The sequence below is a fragment of the Typopeltis vanoorti genome, chromosome 15 (assembly GCF_054136105.1).
Source record: "Typopeltis vanoorti isolate ZY-2024b chromosome 15, IOZ_Tvanoo_1.0, whole genome shotgun sequence".
Lineage (NCBI taxonomy): Eukaryota > Metazoa > Arthropoda > Arachnida > Uropygi > Thelyphonidae > Typopeltis > Typopeltis vanoorti.
Genome location: NC_143563.1, coordinates 28,383,964 through 28,402,203, shown reverse-complemented (window position 1 = coordinate 28,402,203; position 18,240 = coordinate 28,383,964). Strand labels below are relative to the sequence as shown.

General features: G+C 36.6%; 1 protein-coding gene across 1 annotated transcript in view; it reads left to right on the top strand.

The window, feature by feature from the left end:
- Positions 1-18,240, top strand: part of LOC150098547 (uncharacterized) — a 257,681-nt gene that overhangs the window by 175,057 nt on the left and 64,384 nt on the right. Inside the window, exons 4-5 of the mRNA XM_090405369.1 lie at positions 2,908-3,270; positions 17,897-18,073. Coding sequence (XP_090261495.1) covers positions 2,908-3,270; positions 17,897-18,073 — 540 coding nt within the window. The remainder of the gene's footprint in view (positions 1-2,907; positions 3,271-17,896; positions 18,074-18,240) is intronic.

The window sequence follows — 18,240 nt, the reverse complement described above, 5'->3', positions numbered from 1 at the left end:
GTTCATTAAATACCTCCACAATAACCCTTGCCATGGTAATCCTGCTACCATTATTATCTGCAAGTATCACCCTTCTATAATTAATCTTCCTCTTGCTTGCCATATAGTGGAAGAATTCCCTTGAGTTATCTTTGGCTTGACTTGCTAATTTTCTTTCATACCATGCTTTTTACCATGCTTGTCACTTTTCTAGCATTTTATATTCCTCATGCATCAGATAAACAATGACTGTTTTGTATCTTCTCCACACTACAACTGATTTCACTGTTCATCTAACTCACTCCAACTATTTATTTGAATAATTGTACATTGCTTTGTTTTAGATGTTTCATAATCAATTCCCATGCTATGCAACTTCTTTTCAATAGAGCTCATCAACCTTTGGTATGGATGCTAGTTGAGTATGGAGCTCTTCATAATCATTCACCTTATAATTCCCATATATCCCTTTTTGACAGTAGCCTTTTCTTGTTTGATAACCTCCCATTAATTGCATAGTCTGCTGCATCCCAACTTTGCAACATTAAACCGATAGCTCCACTCACTATTGAGATCCTCTTACTAGGTCGCAACATGTGCTCCACTTCTCACAAGTCTCATCTGCAAACAGCTGCACATCTCCAGATAAGCTAGTTCCAGCATCATTAACATGCAAGTTAAACAATAATGGTTTAAAAACAGATCCCTGTTAACATCTTTTGCTGATACTTATCTGACAACCAATCAGCTATCCAACTCACTGGTCTATTATCTAATCTTATCTGTTTCAATTTAATTACCAGTTTGTCACATGGCAGCCTATTAAAGACTTTTGAAAAATCCAAATATGCCACTGTATATCCATCTCCTTTATCCAATGAATTTGTCACCTTGTTGGAGATCATGCTTTAGCATGACCTCACCTAACAAACTCACAAAGAATACTGCTATTAACAACCATTTCTGAATCTTAGTCCTCACCAACTTCTCGAACATCTTAATAACAACTCCAGACATACAATTGGTATGTCTTTAGTTGTTATTAAGTTACAAATCGGCCTATAATTTGCAATCTCTCTTATTCCCCCCCTCCCACTCCCCTGTGTGAAATGGAACAATTTTGCCCACCCTTCCATTCCTTTGACTCTTTCTGTTGCAAGGCTCATGTTAAACAGGTGTGCCAAAGGTTCCATTAATTCCTTACAGCATTCCTTCAAGACATGCACGACTGATATATTTCAAATCTTACTGCCTTACTAACATCAAGTTTACTTCATTCATCTTATGCTTTCTGCTCATTCACCATCAGTCCCTCCTCTACCATATATACCCTTTACACTCCAAAATTATTCTCCTATTTGTTGGTTCTTCAGTATTGTCATACATAATATTTTGGTCTTCGAAAACACTACTAAGTGCACTGATTAACCTAGATCATGGTTTTCCTCTTGGACTTTCTCTTGCCATCAGCCACATATTTTGCTGATTTTTCCTCTCCCATAGGCCTTCTCTTTCACACTACTACTACCACCACCCTTCACCTTAGATTAACTCTGATCACCCATTCTTGAATGCAAAAGATGTTAAGTTCCTTTCTAATATTTTCAATTTCAAATCTTACTGCCTTACTAACATCAAGTTTACTTCATTCATCTTATGCTTTCTGCTCATTCACCATCAGTCCCTCCTCTACCATATATACCCTTTACACTCCAAAATTATTCTCCTATTTGTTGGTTCTTCAGTATTGTCATACATAATATTTTGGTCTTCGAAAACACTACTAAGTGCACTGATCAACCTAGATCATGGTTTTCCTCTTGGACTTTCTCTTGCCATCAGCCACATATTTTGCTGATTTTTCCTCTCCCATAGGCCTTCTCTTTCACACTACTACTACCACCACCCTTCACCTTAGATTAACTCTGATCACCCATTCTTGAATGCAAAAGATGTTAAGTTCCTTTCTAATATTTTCAATTTCAGTATGATTCTGTCATTGATGATATAATGTTTATCCCTTTCATAATTTTTCTCAGAACATTCATACATAGTATTTCTAGTGTTATTAGTGTTTAATTTTTAATCCAGCTCTCAGATTAAGTTAAAATTGGTTTGAACACTATCTTATCTAGCAAAGGTTGGTCGATTGGTAGAGCCTCTGCTACTAATGGCTTACGCAAAAAGTTAAGTAAGTTTGAGCTTGGTTAGTAGTTGTAAGGGGATCAATCGTTCGATGCTGTTGGCACACTCTCCCTCGATGAGTCTTTGGACTCCCTGGAGGTGTCACATAATAATAACTACTTTATTAAAAAAAAAAACTTTTATAACTCCATAGTTGAGCATATTAAAATTCACTGCCTTATTTCATTTCCACATTTCAGGTTTCTGACAGTTTTCTACCTGGTATTGATACATACTCCTGATTGAATTCCTTATGCATTCCTGATAAGCATTCGCTGCTCTGCTGAACAATAAAAGAAGCTGTTTGCAAGTGCTCTAATCACTTGTACACTCCATAAATCATGCCTTCAGCATACATTATTAAATAAGCCTGGCTCACTGATTTATTTTGGGATGTTTCTTCTTTTTGACATTACTTCTATATTCTTGCATTTGATTCTTGTCAGTCATCTGCACTACTTGCAGAGGTTCTCTAAAATAAATCCCAAATGATGGAATTAAACTGAGTTGAATAAATACACCACTATGTTCACAATGAGAAAATTAATGTTTAAATATAATCTGAGTATTATATTGTCAGCCATTTTATTAGTCTCTATAACTTAAAACAAATGCTTATTTTTAAATTCATTTTAATGTGGATATCTTGTGTGTGTGTGTGTGTGTGTGTGTGTGTGTGTGTGTGTAGAGATATCTAAAATGCATATGTAAAATTACTGTAATGTTTCATATTCATATTTCTAGATTCGAGTGCCAATAGATTCTGCAACAGTATGTTAAGATCTCCTAGTGGATATATCGCATCACCAGGATATCCTAGATATTATCCTGAACTTCGGGACTGTAAATGGACTATTGTTGGTGGCGAAGGACAAAGAATACTCGTTACAGTGCTGGATATCCACATGAAAATGCCAAGGTCACAGTTTGGACGAACAGTATGTGATGACTCAGTAACACTATATGAAGGTTCTAGTAATTTACTTAATGCATGTGGACATTCATTAGAAGCAATGCAGACTTTTGAATCATCAGGAAATAGTGTAGAGGTGCATTTTATGTCAGAAGAGTTCACTCCAGCCAGTGGATTTCTTATGTTTTATAAATGTAAGATAGCATGTACATATATTTTTAACTAATTCACAACATGTTATTTAAATAACCAAATATAAGGTAATCTTTCTCCTATGTAATTTGCAAAATAGTTATTTTAAATTTGCATAGATTTATGCTATTAACATTGGTAAAACATTAAGATTGTTAATAAGTGATAAACTCAATTTATTGAACTATATAATTTCAAAATAGTAAGATAGTTTCACTGTTCAAAGTCACCAAGTGTTCTGTTGTTGTGTTTTTGTAATCTTTAACCATCTGCAGCAGTTATGGAGTGGAAGTATTTAAGAGTCATATCTAAAGAACTAAGAGGAGACTGCTACATAACCTATATGAAATGCATAGAACTAACCATGGCTTCTGATCCTTTGTAAAATTCTTACCTTCTTGTAGTATGCCCTGTTATTAAGTATCTACTTGAATACCAAATAATGAGGATGGTCTTGAAATTTCGGACTTAGATGACCAAATTTTATTCTGTACTGGTTAAAATCACAACCAGATATGATGATACAACATGATGAAATGTCGTTGTCATCTGGAGTGTTGCCCTGTTAAAGTCCTACTGTTTTTGTTAGTCAACAAGGTTAAAGATATCAATCTTGTTGCCTATTATTATTATTATTCAGGCCTCGATGGAGTCAAAAGACTTATTGCAGGAGGTCCTTTCTAAGAAACACAAAGTCTCTCAAGACTCATCGTGGGAGGTCCTGCCTAGGAAACACAAAGTCTTTCATACCACTCCTTAAACTCATTAACCATTCTCGCTCTCACCACTCTATCAGGCAATGCATTCCATGGTTCAACCACCCTCCATGCAAAGAAACAACTCCTCACCCTATTGCTCACAGTTTCCTTTTGTAACTTCCAGGGATGGCCTCTTGTCATCACTCTTTCCTGCTGTTCAACCAAGCGAAAGAACTCCCAGTGTCAACCCTGTAACCACCTCTCAACAGTTTAAAAGTCTTAATCATATCACCTCTCCTTCTATCCACTAAACTCTGCAGTCCACATTCCCTCAGCTGATCCTCATAACTAACATTATAGAGTCCTGAAACCATCTTTATTATCCACCTTTGTACCCTTTCCACAGTTAATTTATCCCCTTCAAATCTTGGGGACCAAATCTGAAAACAATAGTCTAAGTGTGGTCTGATCAGAGTCTTATACAACAGAATGATAACTCTTTTATCTCTGCAGGTCAGTGTCCTTCTCATTATTGCAGCAATCCTCTGTGTTACCTTCACCACCTTTGCAATATGTCCCCTAAATTTCAGGTTTCTATCAATCATCACCCCCAGATCTCTTGTCTCCCCTACCTCCTCCAGTACAGCTCCTCTAATCGAGTATGCATCCTCCCATCGATGGATCCCAAACCTCAAGGCTTTACATTTTGCTGCATTAAACTGATACCCCCATTCATTTGCCCATCTGTCTAGTTTATTCAAATCCTCTTGCATGACTACTACATCTGCACTATTACTAATAACCCTTCCCAGCTTCAATTATCTGCAAACAACTGAATATCCCCCTGCAATCCACTGACAATGTCATTGATATAAGGGTTAAACAATATAGGTCCCAGTACTGAGCCCTGTGGGACCCCATTTGTAACCCCCCTCTGCCTCCTTGAAACTGCCCCACATACACAACTCTCTGTACCTATCGGACAGCCAATCGTGAGTCCAGTCGGCCAACCTGACATCCAGACCCATGTGCTGCAACTTAAATATCAGTTTGTCATGTGGCACCCTATCAAATGACTTCGCTAAGTCCAAGAAAATGGCAGTATATACCTTTCCCCTCATCGACTGCTCATGTAACTTGCTCTGATGGCAGGTGGTAGATGGCATTGGTGTAGTTGGTGGATTGAGGAGAGATGTAGAGTAGGTATCCTCCCTCAATGAGTCTTTGGTCTCCCTGGAGGTATCACATAATAATAATAATAATAATAAAAGGCTACCATATTACTAAAACAAGAGTGCCCCTTAACAAATCCATGTTGACTCTCACAGATAACATTACCCTCATCTGCCCAATGCTGTATATGGTCCCTCACTAATTTCTCAAAGATCTTAACAACTACTGATGACACACAAACTGGCCTATAATTAGACACTTCCAGTCTGCTACTGCCCTTATGCAATGGCACTATCTTACCTTCCTTCCATTCCCTGGGCACCTTTCCTCAACCAGACTTTCATTGAAAAGCCAGGTCAAAGGTGCTGTCGGTTCTTTAGCACATTTTCTCAAAACACATGGTGAAATACCATCCAGTCTCACAGCTTTACTGACATCCAGAGTACTCAGTATTTGAAACATACTCTCCTCCTGCACCTCTAAACCTCGAACCTGCCCTATCCCTCTGGTATTAAATTTACTCTTCCATAATGAAATATTCCAATAAAGTGTTCATTGAACAATTCAACTATGTCTTCTGCATCAGTCACTTTATTCCATTTTTATCTCATAATGTCATTCTTCCACCTACTGGTCACATAGCTAAAAAATTCCCTAGGATTTTCTTTGGATCTTAGGACCAATCTCTTCTTATATTCCAGTTTCACCTTCCTTACCATACCAGTCACTCTCCTGGCCTGTGTCTTTTATTCTTCATGCATCTTCTCTTCACCTGTCTCCTTATATCTCTTCCATAGCCTCTTTTTTGCATGCAGTTCCTGTTTAATATTGTTTGTCATCCACTTTACTCCAAATTATGTCCTCTTCTTCACTCGTGGAATACAGCTTACTATTTCTGCTAACAAATATTCCTTCACATATCTAATGTGAAGAAATATTTGTTAGCAAATATTTCTTCACATTAGATATGTCAAGAAATAATAAAAAAAAAATAAGAAGAAAGAAGGGATATCTAATGATATCCCTTCCTTCCAATTCGTCCCTTCATGAAACTTCCCCAAGTTGACGTCTAAGACTATTATAATTGCCTGCCTTATAATTCCACATACGTTCCCGTCTCTTTGATACTCCTGCATGTCTATTTATCTTCCAAGTCAAAACCATATGGTCACTCTCTCCAACTGGTGGGAGAGATGTCATCTGAGTTATTATCAATTCTTCTGATGCTATAACCAAATCCAAAATTCTTGAACCTATTGTTCCGTCTATTACATGTTGTCTAAGACATTTGTCCCTCAAAAATTCTAGAAATTCCATTCCCTTATTGCTACATGCATCTTCCTCTCGCCAATTTATACTGATGTAGTTAAAATCTCCCATAACAATCATTCTTCTTGCACTTGCGAAACTCAACTGTCTAAAAATCTCCTGGTCCCCATCCTCTGTGCTCCTTGGTCTGTAGCAACACCCTACTAAATATCATGTCTTGCTGACCTCTACCTCACACCATATGCTTTCAAAATCATTAGTGCCACTGCCTTCCAAAGCCTCCACTCATAGAGGACATAAGTCGTCACTTATCATAAGCAGCACTCCACCACCACCACGCTTTCTCTTCCTATCCTGCCAAAAAAATGCTGTACCCAGTATTTTTTGACTACTTGTATTCCTGTTATTATATCCTCCTCTGTCAACCATGTCTGAGTGATCCTAATAATCTTTGGCCAGGCTGATACTATCAGCACCACCAGTTCCCCTCTTTTATTCCAGATACTCCTGGCATTAGTATAAAGCATAAAAATGCCATTGTTTCTATACCCAGCATTATCCCCTCTAGACTCCACCGGGCTCAGCTTTACCTGATGTTGTCCCCTTTCTCCCAAGTACCCATTCCCACAAGATGCCACCCCTGCTATCATCCACCCTGGGACACGGCGACTCGTTCAGAATAGCAATCTCACCAGATGCCCACGTCCTTCCTCGTTCAAATGCAAGTGGTCTCTCGCATACAATTGCTCTCTGTCGTCAAATGCCCTCCAAACATCCACATATTCCAATCCTCTCTTCTGACACATTCTTGCTATTATGTTATTCAGTATTACTGCTCTTCTGCTCAGCTCGTCACTATCATACCTAGGCAACATGCACACTATCTTTCCTCTCTCTGTCTTCTTTCGTACTACCTCAAGCAAGAATCTCACATCTCTTGCTGCCCAATTTACATTACCACTCAAGTCATTTGTTCCTACCATCACAATCATCTCATCTACCCTCTCATCCCTCTTAATTGCCAAAGCCACACTTTCTATCGTTCCTCCAGGCAAACACTCCTCATGCATCCTATCTTGAACACCACGGAACATTGAGTTCCCATACATTACACCTCTTACCACCCTATTCCTCGATTGCTCACATGCATCCTTCACTCTCTCTCCTCTAACACTTTCTCTCTGTGCTCCCCTACTTACCTGCCTTCCTGACATCACTCTATCCCTGGTTCCAGTGCTCCCTTGTATTTCTCTCATTCCCTCTCTCTCCTACTGTTTCCATTCTCTCCTCTTCTATCATTCCCATAACTCTCTCTCGTTCCCTCTCTTCCACTGTTCCTATTCTCTCCTCTTCTATCATTCCCATATCTCTCTCTCATTCCTTCTCTTCCCCTTATCCTATTCTCCTCTTCTATCATTCCCATAACTCTCTCTCATTCCCTCTCTTCTGCTGTTCCATCACCATCAACATTAGAACCATAACTAAAGCTGATAATATGCTTCTAGATAATTACTATAAGATGCTTATAGTTATTATTTAGAACAAGTTTGTTATAGTTTGTTAAAATGGATAGTATTATAGTTGATAGTTTGCTATAGTGAATTTCCTTTTGAATGGCTTTATGCTTATTTTTTATTATTATTTATTTATTTTTATTATAATGAGTTTGTTATAATTAATGCTATACATGAAGATAAGCTTACTGAATGTTAGGAGTTTCACATAGAGTGCTGTGGATAAATATCAAATAGGTAATTGAAATGTAAAACTTATTTCTGCCTATTAATCCTACCCCCCCCTAAAAAAAAATTCTAGCAGAGAAGAAGTAGAGATGTTTTTGGAAAATTTGGAGAAAAGAACAAAACTGATGGCAAGTGCCTGCTGGATTTCTGTTCAGGACATGACCTACTCATTAATAAAACTGTGTTGCTTGTAACATAAAAGATGTATATAATTCACATGGTGAAAGCGACATCCTTCTCCTTACATTACACTTAGTGGCATTTCGTGGCCAAACAGAAACCTTTGTAGAAACCTAATTGATGTCTTGTTTGGGTGGTTAATCTTATCCACTTATTCTGCAAATCTGCCAATTGCATCTATTTTCTAGACAGTTTTCCTGTCTTGCAGGATGAAAAACCCAAATTTATTGGAGTACAAAACCTTCTCAGTTATATATGTGACCAACTAACTAACTCACCTTTGAAAATCCCTTATAAAGATTCTGTGCATCCCCAGAGAGTATTTGACCAAGTTTTCCAACTAGAAGTTATCAACTTTACCAGATGAGTTGTACAGGCTCTGGTGAGAACACACAAGAATAAGAAAAGTCTTAATAAGTTATTTGAAAACATTGATATCTTAATTAATGGCTTAGGATACAAGCGCACACATGGAATAGAAATTGTTGATAGTGATGTCTTGATACTAGTCTAGGATATAAGCATATGCAAGCAATTTGAAATATAAAGTGATCAACATTTAGTATTTATCGGGATAAAAACTAGTACCATATTGAAAAGAAAGTTTATGAAAGTTGTAAAAAAGAATCAAAGTTCAAGCAACTTTTGGAGGTGAACTGTACACCCAAATATACTCTTATTCAAGGAAAAATTGATGTAGGGGAAATATTTCAGCTGTGTGATAGTGATGGAAGAACAAGAGGTCATCTCTGGAAATTAAGGAAAAGTGTGGTTAACAAGGGTGTGAGAACTAAATTTTTTGCTTGGAGGGTGGTGAATGAGTGGAATGCATTGCCTGACTCAGATGCGAGTTCTTCGTCTGTAAATGAATTCAAGAAGAAGCATGATAGATATTGTTTTGATAGTTTGGGTCTCTGCAATGAGTCTATTGACTCCATGGAGATACCAGTAATAATAATAATAATAATTTCAAAACAAGAACCAAACTTTAGAGACTCAGTAGCAGATGTTGAAAAACTGGTTGATCCAAGGAAACATAGTGAAATTGTTTGCATGGATAAGAACAATCAGAAATGTATGGTTTGTGGACTAAGAAAGTTAAAGAAACAGTCCTGGGAAACAATTTCTTCTGTGAAAGCATACTGCAAGTTCCTAGCAAGTAAGGTAGTATTGTGTCTAGAGAATTTAGAGAAAAATGTTAGAAAGCAATGTGTGAAAGTAGCTAAACAAAAGTCATGTGAAGATTTTGGTGAGAAGATAGAAAATAAATATATCAAGAAGGTGGCCAAATGTTCTGGAGACTATTGAAAAAGCTTATAAATGGAGGAAAGAGTATACTATAAAAGAAATCAGATTAATGGTAACATAAAAACTGAGGATAAATATATTCTGTATTTCTGAATTAATCACTTTGAAATAGTGTTAAATGAAACAAAAAGTGACAGAATTAGTGGTAGAAATGATTCATGTTTTTTGATGGCTTTTTCCACCTAAATAATTGAGGTAGAAAATGCAATCAAAACCTTAAAATGACAAAGGCAGCTATAGTAGATGATATTTGTGAGAAATGCTCAAATATGAAGATATAAAAGTTTATACTATTTTTTTTAATAATGGCTTCACACATGTAAGAGAAAACTAAATATAATTTATTACTCCTATATAATTTGGATACAGCAAGACCTTAATACAGAAAATATTTGATAATTATCATCCCTCTTCCAGACTCAATCTGATGTTAAAAGGATCAGTATACCCTACCTTAAAGGAACATCTGCAATAGCAAGGACCGAATAGCAAAGCAGATATAATTTTTATACTGGCTTCAAACCAGCCCAGAAGTCATCTTTCTTATCACCTATTAAAGATACAATTTCACCTTTATCCTTGCCTGGTGTTTATCAAATACCCTGTTCTAGTCATATTGGCTACTCTGGATAGACTGGCCATTCTGTTATTATTAGAATCAAAGAACATCAAGGTTATGTAACATTTTTGGATTCTGATGATTCAGGCCTTACTTCTTATGCAATTGACACTAGACACAGAGTTCACTGAAACCATACCAAGATGCTACACTACAGTAGGTTCAAATTTGATCCTCTGTATTTTGAATTGTCTGAAGCTTACACCACCATCCTAATCTTTATCAAACAGACTGTATGCCTATTGCTGAGTTTTTGGGAAGTGACTGCTGTTAATTGTTTATAATTTTTATTTATCATTATTTTAAAATTAATTAATTAATTATACATCTATTCCTACTTCTCTGAACTCTAATAGTGTTTCCTCCTACTGGACAGCTGCAACCAAGATGTGATATTATATGCATGCTATATGACTCATTCTTGTATTCAGAATTTAAATGTTGTTACCAGCTTTTCTGTCTTCTTTCTGAAAGAAGCTTGTGACATATTAAGCAAAATATATAGGAGTAGTATTTAGTTTTCTCTTACATGTGTGAAGTAGTTATTCAAAAAAGTATAGTATATCTAATGTGTAAGTCTCTATCAAACAATTAATAAAGGTTTTATAGTGACCTCTTGGCATAATTCATAAGGCCTGAGAAAAATTGAATTCCAGATGATTAGAATAGTGGTCATACTACTCATCCATAAAAAAAAGAAAATGAAACTGGTGAGAACTACAGAAGAATTTTTCTACTGAGATTTAGATAAGATTTATGCAAGCATACTTAAGAAGAGACCATAAAAAATTGTGGAAAATCTTGAAGAAGAACAACCTTATTCAGTCCTAATAATAGAAGTTGTCAGGATCAGATTTTCACTTTAAGAAAAATAGTTGAAAAATAATAGGAAAATATAACAAGAATTTGTATTTTAGTTTTGTAGATCTGGTAAAAGCATATGACAAGGTTCCAAGAGCAAACAAGGTGCCCTGTTCAAAACAATACAATTATATCATGTAAACAGGCAAATAGGTACCATAAGAGGATGCTTCATAAGAAGGCTCAAGCAAGAACCCTGCAGGTTTATTATATCTTTTTTTTTATGTGTGTGAGATTTGCTATAGAAGTTTGTGCATGTAGTTTTTTAGTGGGTGTGCTTGTTTGTTTCAGTTTTCTACAAAGTCTTTAAACTTAGAATGATGTATACTAATGAGCATTGAAAGCAATTTGATGGCTAACTGATGGTAGTGGTGTCATGTAGTTGAAGGATTAGGTAAGGGAGAGGGTTAGTTGTAGTGGAGTGGTGTGCTCTCCCACAGTGAGTCCTTGGACTCCTTGGAGGTATTACATAATAATAATAATAATCCTATCCTATCAGTGGTCCTAACAGGCACTTAAGCCTGCAACATTTCCAAGTATTCTTGGACTTCGCAACCACAACTGTAACTCGAGCATAAGTATTGCCAAAAGTATTGTAATTAGTATTGCCAAAACAGGCAATAATAGTAATAGTAAAAGTAGTGAGTGAATGAGTAGAAAAGTTATGAAAATGATTGGGAGCTATCTGGTGAAAGAAGCACTTGATGGTGGCATGATTGATATGAGCATAGCAAAAGTTCGGAACAACAAATGTGGTGAAATGATACAGCAAAGGGTAGTAAGATAGGGAAGATGCAAAAGACACTAGAATAGTAGATGAACAAAGGCAGAATGGTAAGAAATCTACTATAAAAGATATGAGCATAAGTGAGGACATTAGAAAAGAACTAGTAAGGTTGGAGAATGAATTGAGGCATGTGCAAAGTGAGATAGGACATTTAGAAAAGAAACTGGTGATTGAGGATGTAAGAAGGAAAACACCACTGATGGTCAAGTCAAAGATGAATGATTGCAGTGCAATGTTCCCCATACAACACTCCACCTTGCATTGGCAAGATGGAGTGTTGTATGGGGACTCTGTGATAAAAGATGTGAAAACGAAACAAGTGTCAAAAGTATGTCTGTGAGGAACAATGGCATGAAGAGTGACTGAGTCTGCCGAGAAGAGAGGAAGTGCAGAAGAATTGACTATGCTGATAGGAACAAATGACTCGCAAGGAAATGTGAATGAGGTAGCACATGGTTTGCGAGCATCGCTAGAAACAGTGAAGTGGAAGAGTGTGAAAGGGAAAATTGTGAGTGTTTTGCTAAGGTATATGATAATAAGGTGCTGAGGAGAAGCACAATGATTATGAATGGCATGATAGCTAAAATATGCAGGAAGAAAGGACTTAAGTATGTGGATGTATGAGATAATGGAATTTGAAGAAGTAATGATAATGGCATTGAGGCCATTTCGTGTGAGGTAAGCACAAATTTTAGATATTTAATAGTGTTGTTATAGGTCAGGAAAAATGTAGAAGAAGATGATTCTGAAATGTTTAGACATATGAAACTGGTGAGTGACATGATGATAATGACATGAGCGGCATGATAATAATGGGCAAATTTAATTATGGAAGCACTGATTGGAAGCAGGAAACAACATATGTAAGTAAGGAGATTGAATTCCTAAACAACTACTTAATGCAACATGTTGAAGACACATGACATGAGTGTTGGTTTTAATTTTAATAATATTATTTCATACAATGTTAACAGAAGATGTCATAGCAATGCCACCAGTTGGAGAGCGTAATCATATGTTTTTACATGGGGAGTGGCTAAGCAAGTACAAGCTTCATGAAACAAAAGAGAAGTGTGGAATTACAGAGAAAGAGACTATAATAAATTAAGGAAAGAGATTGGTGATGTGCAATCAGTGGCTTGAATTCCTAAAGGGGAGAGAAATCAGCAATGTCTGTGACTTGGTCCAAAATCAGTTACTTATGGTAATATCAGATTGTATTTCTATGGTTAGGAGAATAAATAAAGTAGGATGAAATGGAAATTTTTAGAAAGAGGATGTTATGAAGATGATATAAAGAACAAAGTACTCATCAGCAGCATGAGGAGTGTAAGGTGCAGGCCAGAAAGGTGAAAGGTGACGAGTGTAGTAAAGAAGGAGAAATTAGTATCTGAAAGGAAAGTTTAAGAATTTAGGACCAAATGGTTGCAGATTCACCAGAATCCATTTAGCCAGAACATCCATAATGAATTTTCATTCATCAGGCATACTTTGCTAATTCCATCACCACCTTGCACATCCTCTCAGCTCAGACATGGGGTTGGACATTTGAAGCTTTAGAGTAGGAGTTTCTTTCCATGAAAGCCTTGATTCAACAAAATATATAGAATCTGAAGATTCATCAGCAATTACTGACTTTTGTCACTTGTGATGTATGTTGAGAGAAGATTTGTGATTTCATACTATTATTATTGTTGTTGTTCAGGCCTCCATGGCGTCAAAAGACTCATCGTGGGAGGTCCTTCCTAAGAACATAAAGTAAGTCAAGACTCATCGAGGGGAGGTCCCCCCCTAAGAAACACAAAGTCTATCATACCACTCCTTAAACTCATTGACCGTTCTTGCTCTCACCACTCCATCAGGCAATGCATTCCACAGTTCAACCACCCACCATGCAAAGAAACCACTCCTCACCCTCTTGCTCACAGTTTCCTTTCGTAACTTCCAGGGATGGCCTCTTGTCATCACTCCTTCCCGCTGTTCAACCAAGCGAAAGAACTCCCCAGTGTCAACCCTGTAACCACCTCTCAACAGTTTAAAAGTCTCAATCATATCACTTTTTTTGTTTGTCATGTCATATCAGTCAGTTCAAACTATCCCCCCCTCCCCACAAAGAACAACTAGTACTCTTTTCTTTACCTGGTGTGTCATGACATGTCATGTCAGTCAGTTCTTAATGGAACTGACAGTTCTATTAAGAAGAGGACTAGCGAAGACAATTTAACATTCATTATGGCGAATCACTTCTACAGCAACATTTAAAAAGACATAAAGCTTCCTGAAGCAGTTCTGAGGCACTGTCACTTTGCATAATTTAAATTGAAATGATTGTTTATCATGTGGAGAATTCTAATCTTAATTTGCAGTAGTTAATTATCTTTATTATTATTATTATCATCATTAACATCTAACCTCTATGGAGTTGGAGACTCATCATGAGAGGTACATGCTATCACATATAAAGCTTATCAAACCATGCCTTAAACGGATTAAATTTTGTCTACATTCACAACACACTCAGGCAATGCATTCCATTCACCAGCCACTTTCCATTTAAAGAACCTTCTCCTGACTCCTCTGCTCACACTCTCCTTATACAGTTTTCAGGGATGGCCTCTTGTTCTCCCCCCCCTCCCTCCCTCTCTCTCTCATTCTGTGAAAAATCTCTTCCATATCAACCTGATAACAACCCCTGACTAGCTTATATGTCTCAATAATACACTCTCCTCCTCCTATTTCATGAGCCTTTGCAATTTACATTCTCTCAATTTGTCCTCATACCCCACATTATAAAGATCACTGATGACCTTTGTGAAATCTTCTCTAGGCTTTTCTAATGTATCCTCATCATCATGAAAAACTGGTGATGAAATCTGTGCACAATCCATATGAGACCTGATCAATGCCTTATACAATAGTATCATAACCTTTTTATTTCTGCACATCAGGGTCCTCCACATCATTGCCATTATCAATGTGATGTCTTCGCAACATGTGCAATGTAGCCCCTGAATTTCAGGTCTTTGTCCACCACCACCACTCCCAGATGTCTCATCTTCTCTACCTCCTTTATGCTTTAAAGTTTTCGCACCAAGTATATATATTTTGCATCTCATCGTTGCCTACCAAATTTCAAAACTTTGCACTTTACAACAATGAACTGATAGTTCTGCTGACTTGCCCATTCATGCAATCTATTCAAGTCCTCCTGTAAGGCCATAACAGTGGTTAAATTCAGCCCAGGGCCCCGACCCTGGAATTTTTATATGCACCAGGCCTGGAACCAGAACATTTTTCTGTTTTGTGACTTTTCTCCCTTTATGGTAATCAAGCCTAACGTGAAACAGACAGAATGGCAGGTTATTAAGATGTGCATATGATTGGTGCAGTATTAACAAAAGATCGTGCGACTGAAAGATAAAAGCAAGCCGACAATTGAGTTGAAATGCTAACACTCTTCAACCGAATTCAACAGTAATATGTGAAACTGCCATAAGAACATTGATATATATATATATATATATTTCTTAGTTTTAACACGTTTACGAATTTTAACATGTTCAGTTGAATTTTATTGCTGCTTTGCGGCGAGCAAACTCGCACACATCTAATTAATTACAATAGTTTTTAGTTAGATACTGTGTTTGCTGGTGCAACATATGGGTTTTTCTTGAGTCTATTCAGCATAGTTTCTGTATGAGGGGACATGTGATTCATTAATTAGTACAGTTTTTATCCCAGTTGTCTCTAATTGCACTATTTGTTGAGAAATATATTACACAGAGTGGTTGTAACTTATTCACTGACATAATAAAAGTACTTGTATTTTTTGCCTTTGCAGTATAGTGGCTATTAGGGAGGGAATGTTGTTTACCATGGGAGCAAGTTATTATCGCCCGACGGGAACGTGTTTAAGCTTTTTTTTCATGTGCAAGGTATATGCAAAACGTTTTCATTTCTTTTTTTGAAAAGTAAAATCAGAGGTGCGAGAGCGAGTTATATTTGAGTAAGTACAGTATTTCAACTATGGATAAGTACATTGGTACCTTCTTTAAATGGAAAAATAGCTCAGATGACAGTCATAATACAAAACGAGGTTTGTAATGATAGTTTGTGTGTAGTTTCTGAAGAGAAAGAGTTCTGTAACGAATCGACAGAAAAAAACACAGAATTCCCATCAGTTGCAATTCGATAATATTAATACGCTGAATGAAAGGAAAGATTTGCTAACTTGCTGGACACTCGACTAGTGGATCGCATTCAAAGGTAAATACAATTGGCTATTTTGTAGGAACATTTTTCTGTTTTGTGACTTTTCTCCCTTTACAGTAATTATGCCTACATTATTGTGTCATTATTCAACAGTTGTTTACAGTTTTGAATGTGTATATAAAGTCAATATTGACAGTCGCCTGATTTACGAACGTGTGATGAAAGGGGCAGGGAGGTTTCGAGCTTCCCCGGATAACATTCAAAGGTAAATACAATTGGTTATTTCGTATAGGGTCCTAGAACTTAGTCGTTCAGAATTTAACCACTGGGCTATAACATCCACTTGACTCTGCATTGCTCTTTCCCCAATTTTGCATCATCTGCAAACAGTTCTATATCACCAGTTAAACCCATTCCAATATTATCAGTATACAAATTGAACAACAGTCGTACCAAAACTGACCCCTGTGGCACATCACTAGTGACCTTCCACTTTTGGGATACTGCATCCCCATATACAACTTTCTGAAACCTATCTGACAGCCAGTCACCAATCCAACTCAGAAGTCTGTTATCCAATCCATCTCTTTCAATTTATTTAACAGCTTGTCGTGTGGCAGTCTATGAAAAGCTTTTGCAAAACCCTAAGTATACCCACTGTATATACATCTCCCTTGTCGAAGACATTTGTCACCTTGTTATAGTACATAAGTAAGTTAGTAAAACATGATCTCCCTTTAACAAATCCATGCTGATAACCATAGAAAATACTGCTGTTATCAACCCATTTCTGTATCCTAGTTTTCACCAATCTCCCTAGTACTTTCACCACAACTCCAGATATACAGATTGGCCTATAATTTGTAGCCAAGGGCTTATGACACCCTATTTTTTTTTTTTTTTTACATGAGTTTGCATGTTAAGCTTGATTGATCATCATTCCACTGAATGCATTTCTTTCTATTACACATGCAATCTGTGATAACACCTACCTTGATGGTTAGCTGATTGCTATACATATGTAGTTTGTTTTAAGCTAGCTTGTAGTTCTTGTTTCCATGAAGATGGATTGAGGTTTTTTTCTTGAAATATTTGTTAAGTGATCATTAAATGTAATTATTATGATTATTATTTGACACACCTCCAGGGAGTCCAAAAACTCATCAAGGGAGGGCACCTACTCTACAACTCTCCGTCTCCACCACTCAACTTCATCCACCAATTGCATCATCAACTGGATTCGAGCCCGCAGCCTTTTCGCTGGAGAGTAGATACGCTAACCACATAATGATCACTTAATTATTATATTTTTTATTGAATTAATGTGTTTCCAACACTAGACTGCCTGCTCTTATATCACCTTATTTTGTATTCCTCTATTAAAACTTCTTTTGAAAAAAGAAAGTTCACAAATATTAAAAAAGATTTATTATTATTAAACGCCTCCAGGGAGTCCAAAGACTCATCGAGGGAGAGTGTGCCAACAGCATTGAACGATTGGTCCCATTCCAACTACTAACCGCACTCAAACTTACTTAAATGAGCCATTAGTAGCAGAGGCTCTACCAATCGACCAACCTTTGCTGGCTAATAATTTAACAGGGAACACACTTTTATCTTCTCACTGTGCACTGTTTAAATTTTAAATCATGAATAATGCAGAAAAAAGAAAGTGATGATAGTGAATTTAATATATAATGATTATTATCTTTTCACAAAAATATTGAAGCTGTTAATACTGGAATTTGTTTACCATTACAACTTCATTTTTTTTTACAGTTCTAGACTGTCCAACATTACCTTCTCCATACCTTGGATATCTTGCATATCGTAATGGAAGTTCTGCTTTGTATGTATGTAATAAGGGTTATTTGTTTAATGATACTTTGGAGGCTAGTAAATCTCTACAGTGTATTTCAAACAAAGAATGGAATGATACTTTGGTACCATGTATCTGTAAGTAATTCATTTTTTTTTGGAAATGGTAAAGAAGTTCTATCCTTCTGTAAAACTACAGAACATTTTATACAGTAGATATTCACTACAGTGAACACAACTATAACAAAATGATGTGCTATTATAATGAACTATGGAAAAGTCCTGGTTTAAATTCCATAGAACCA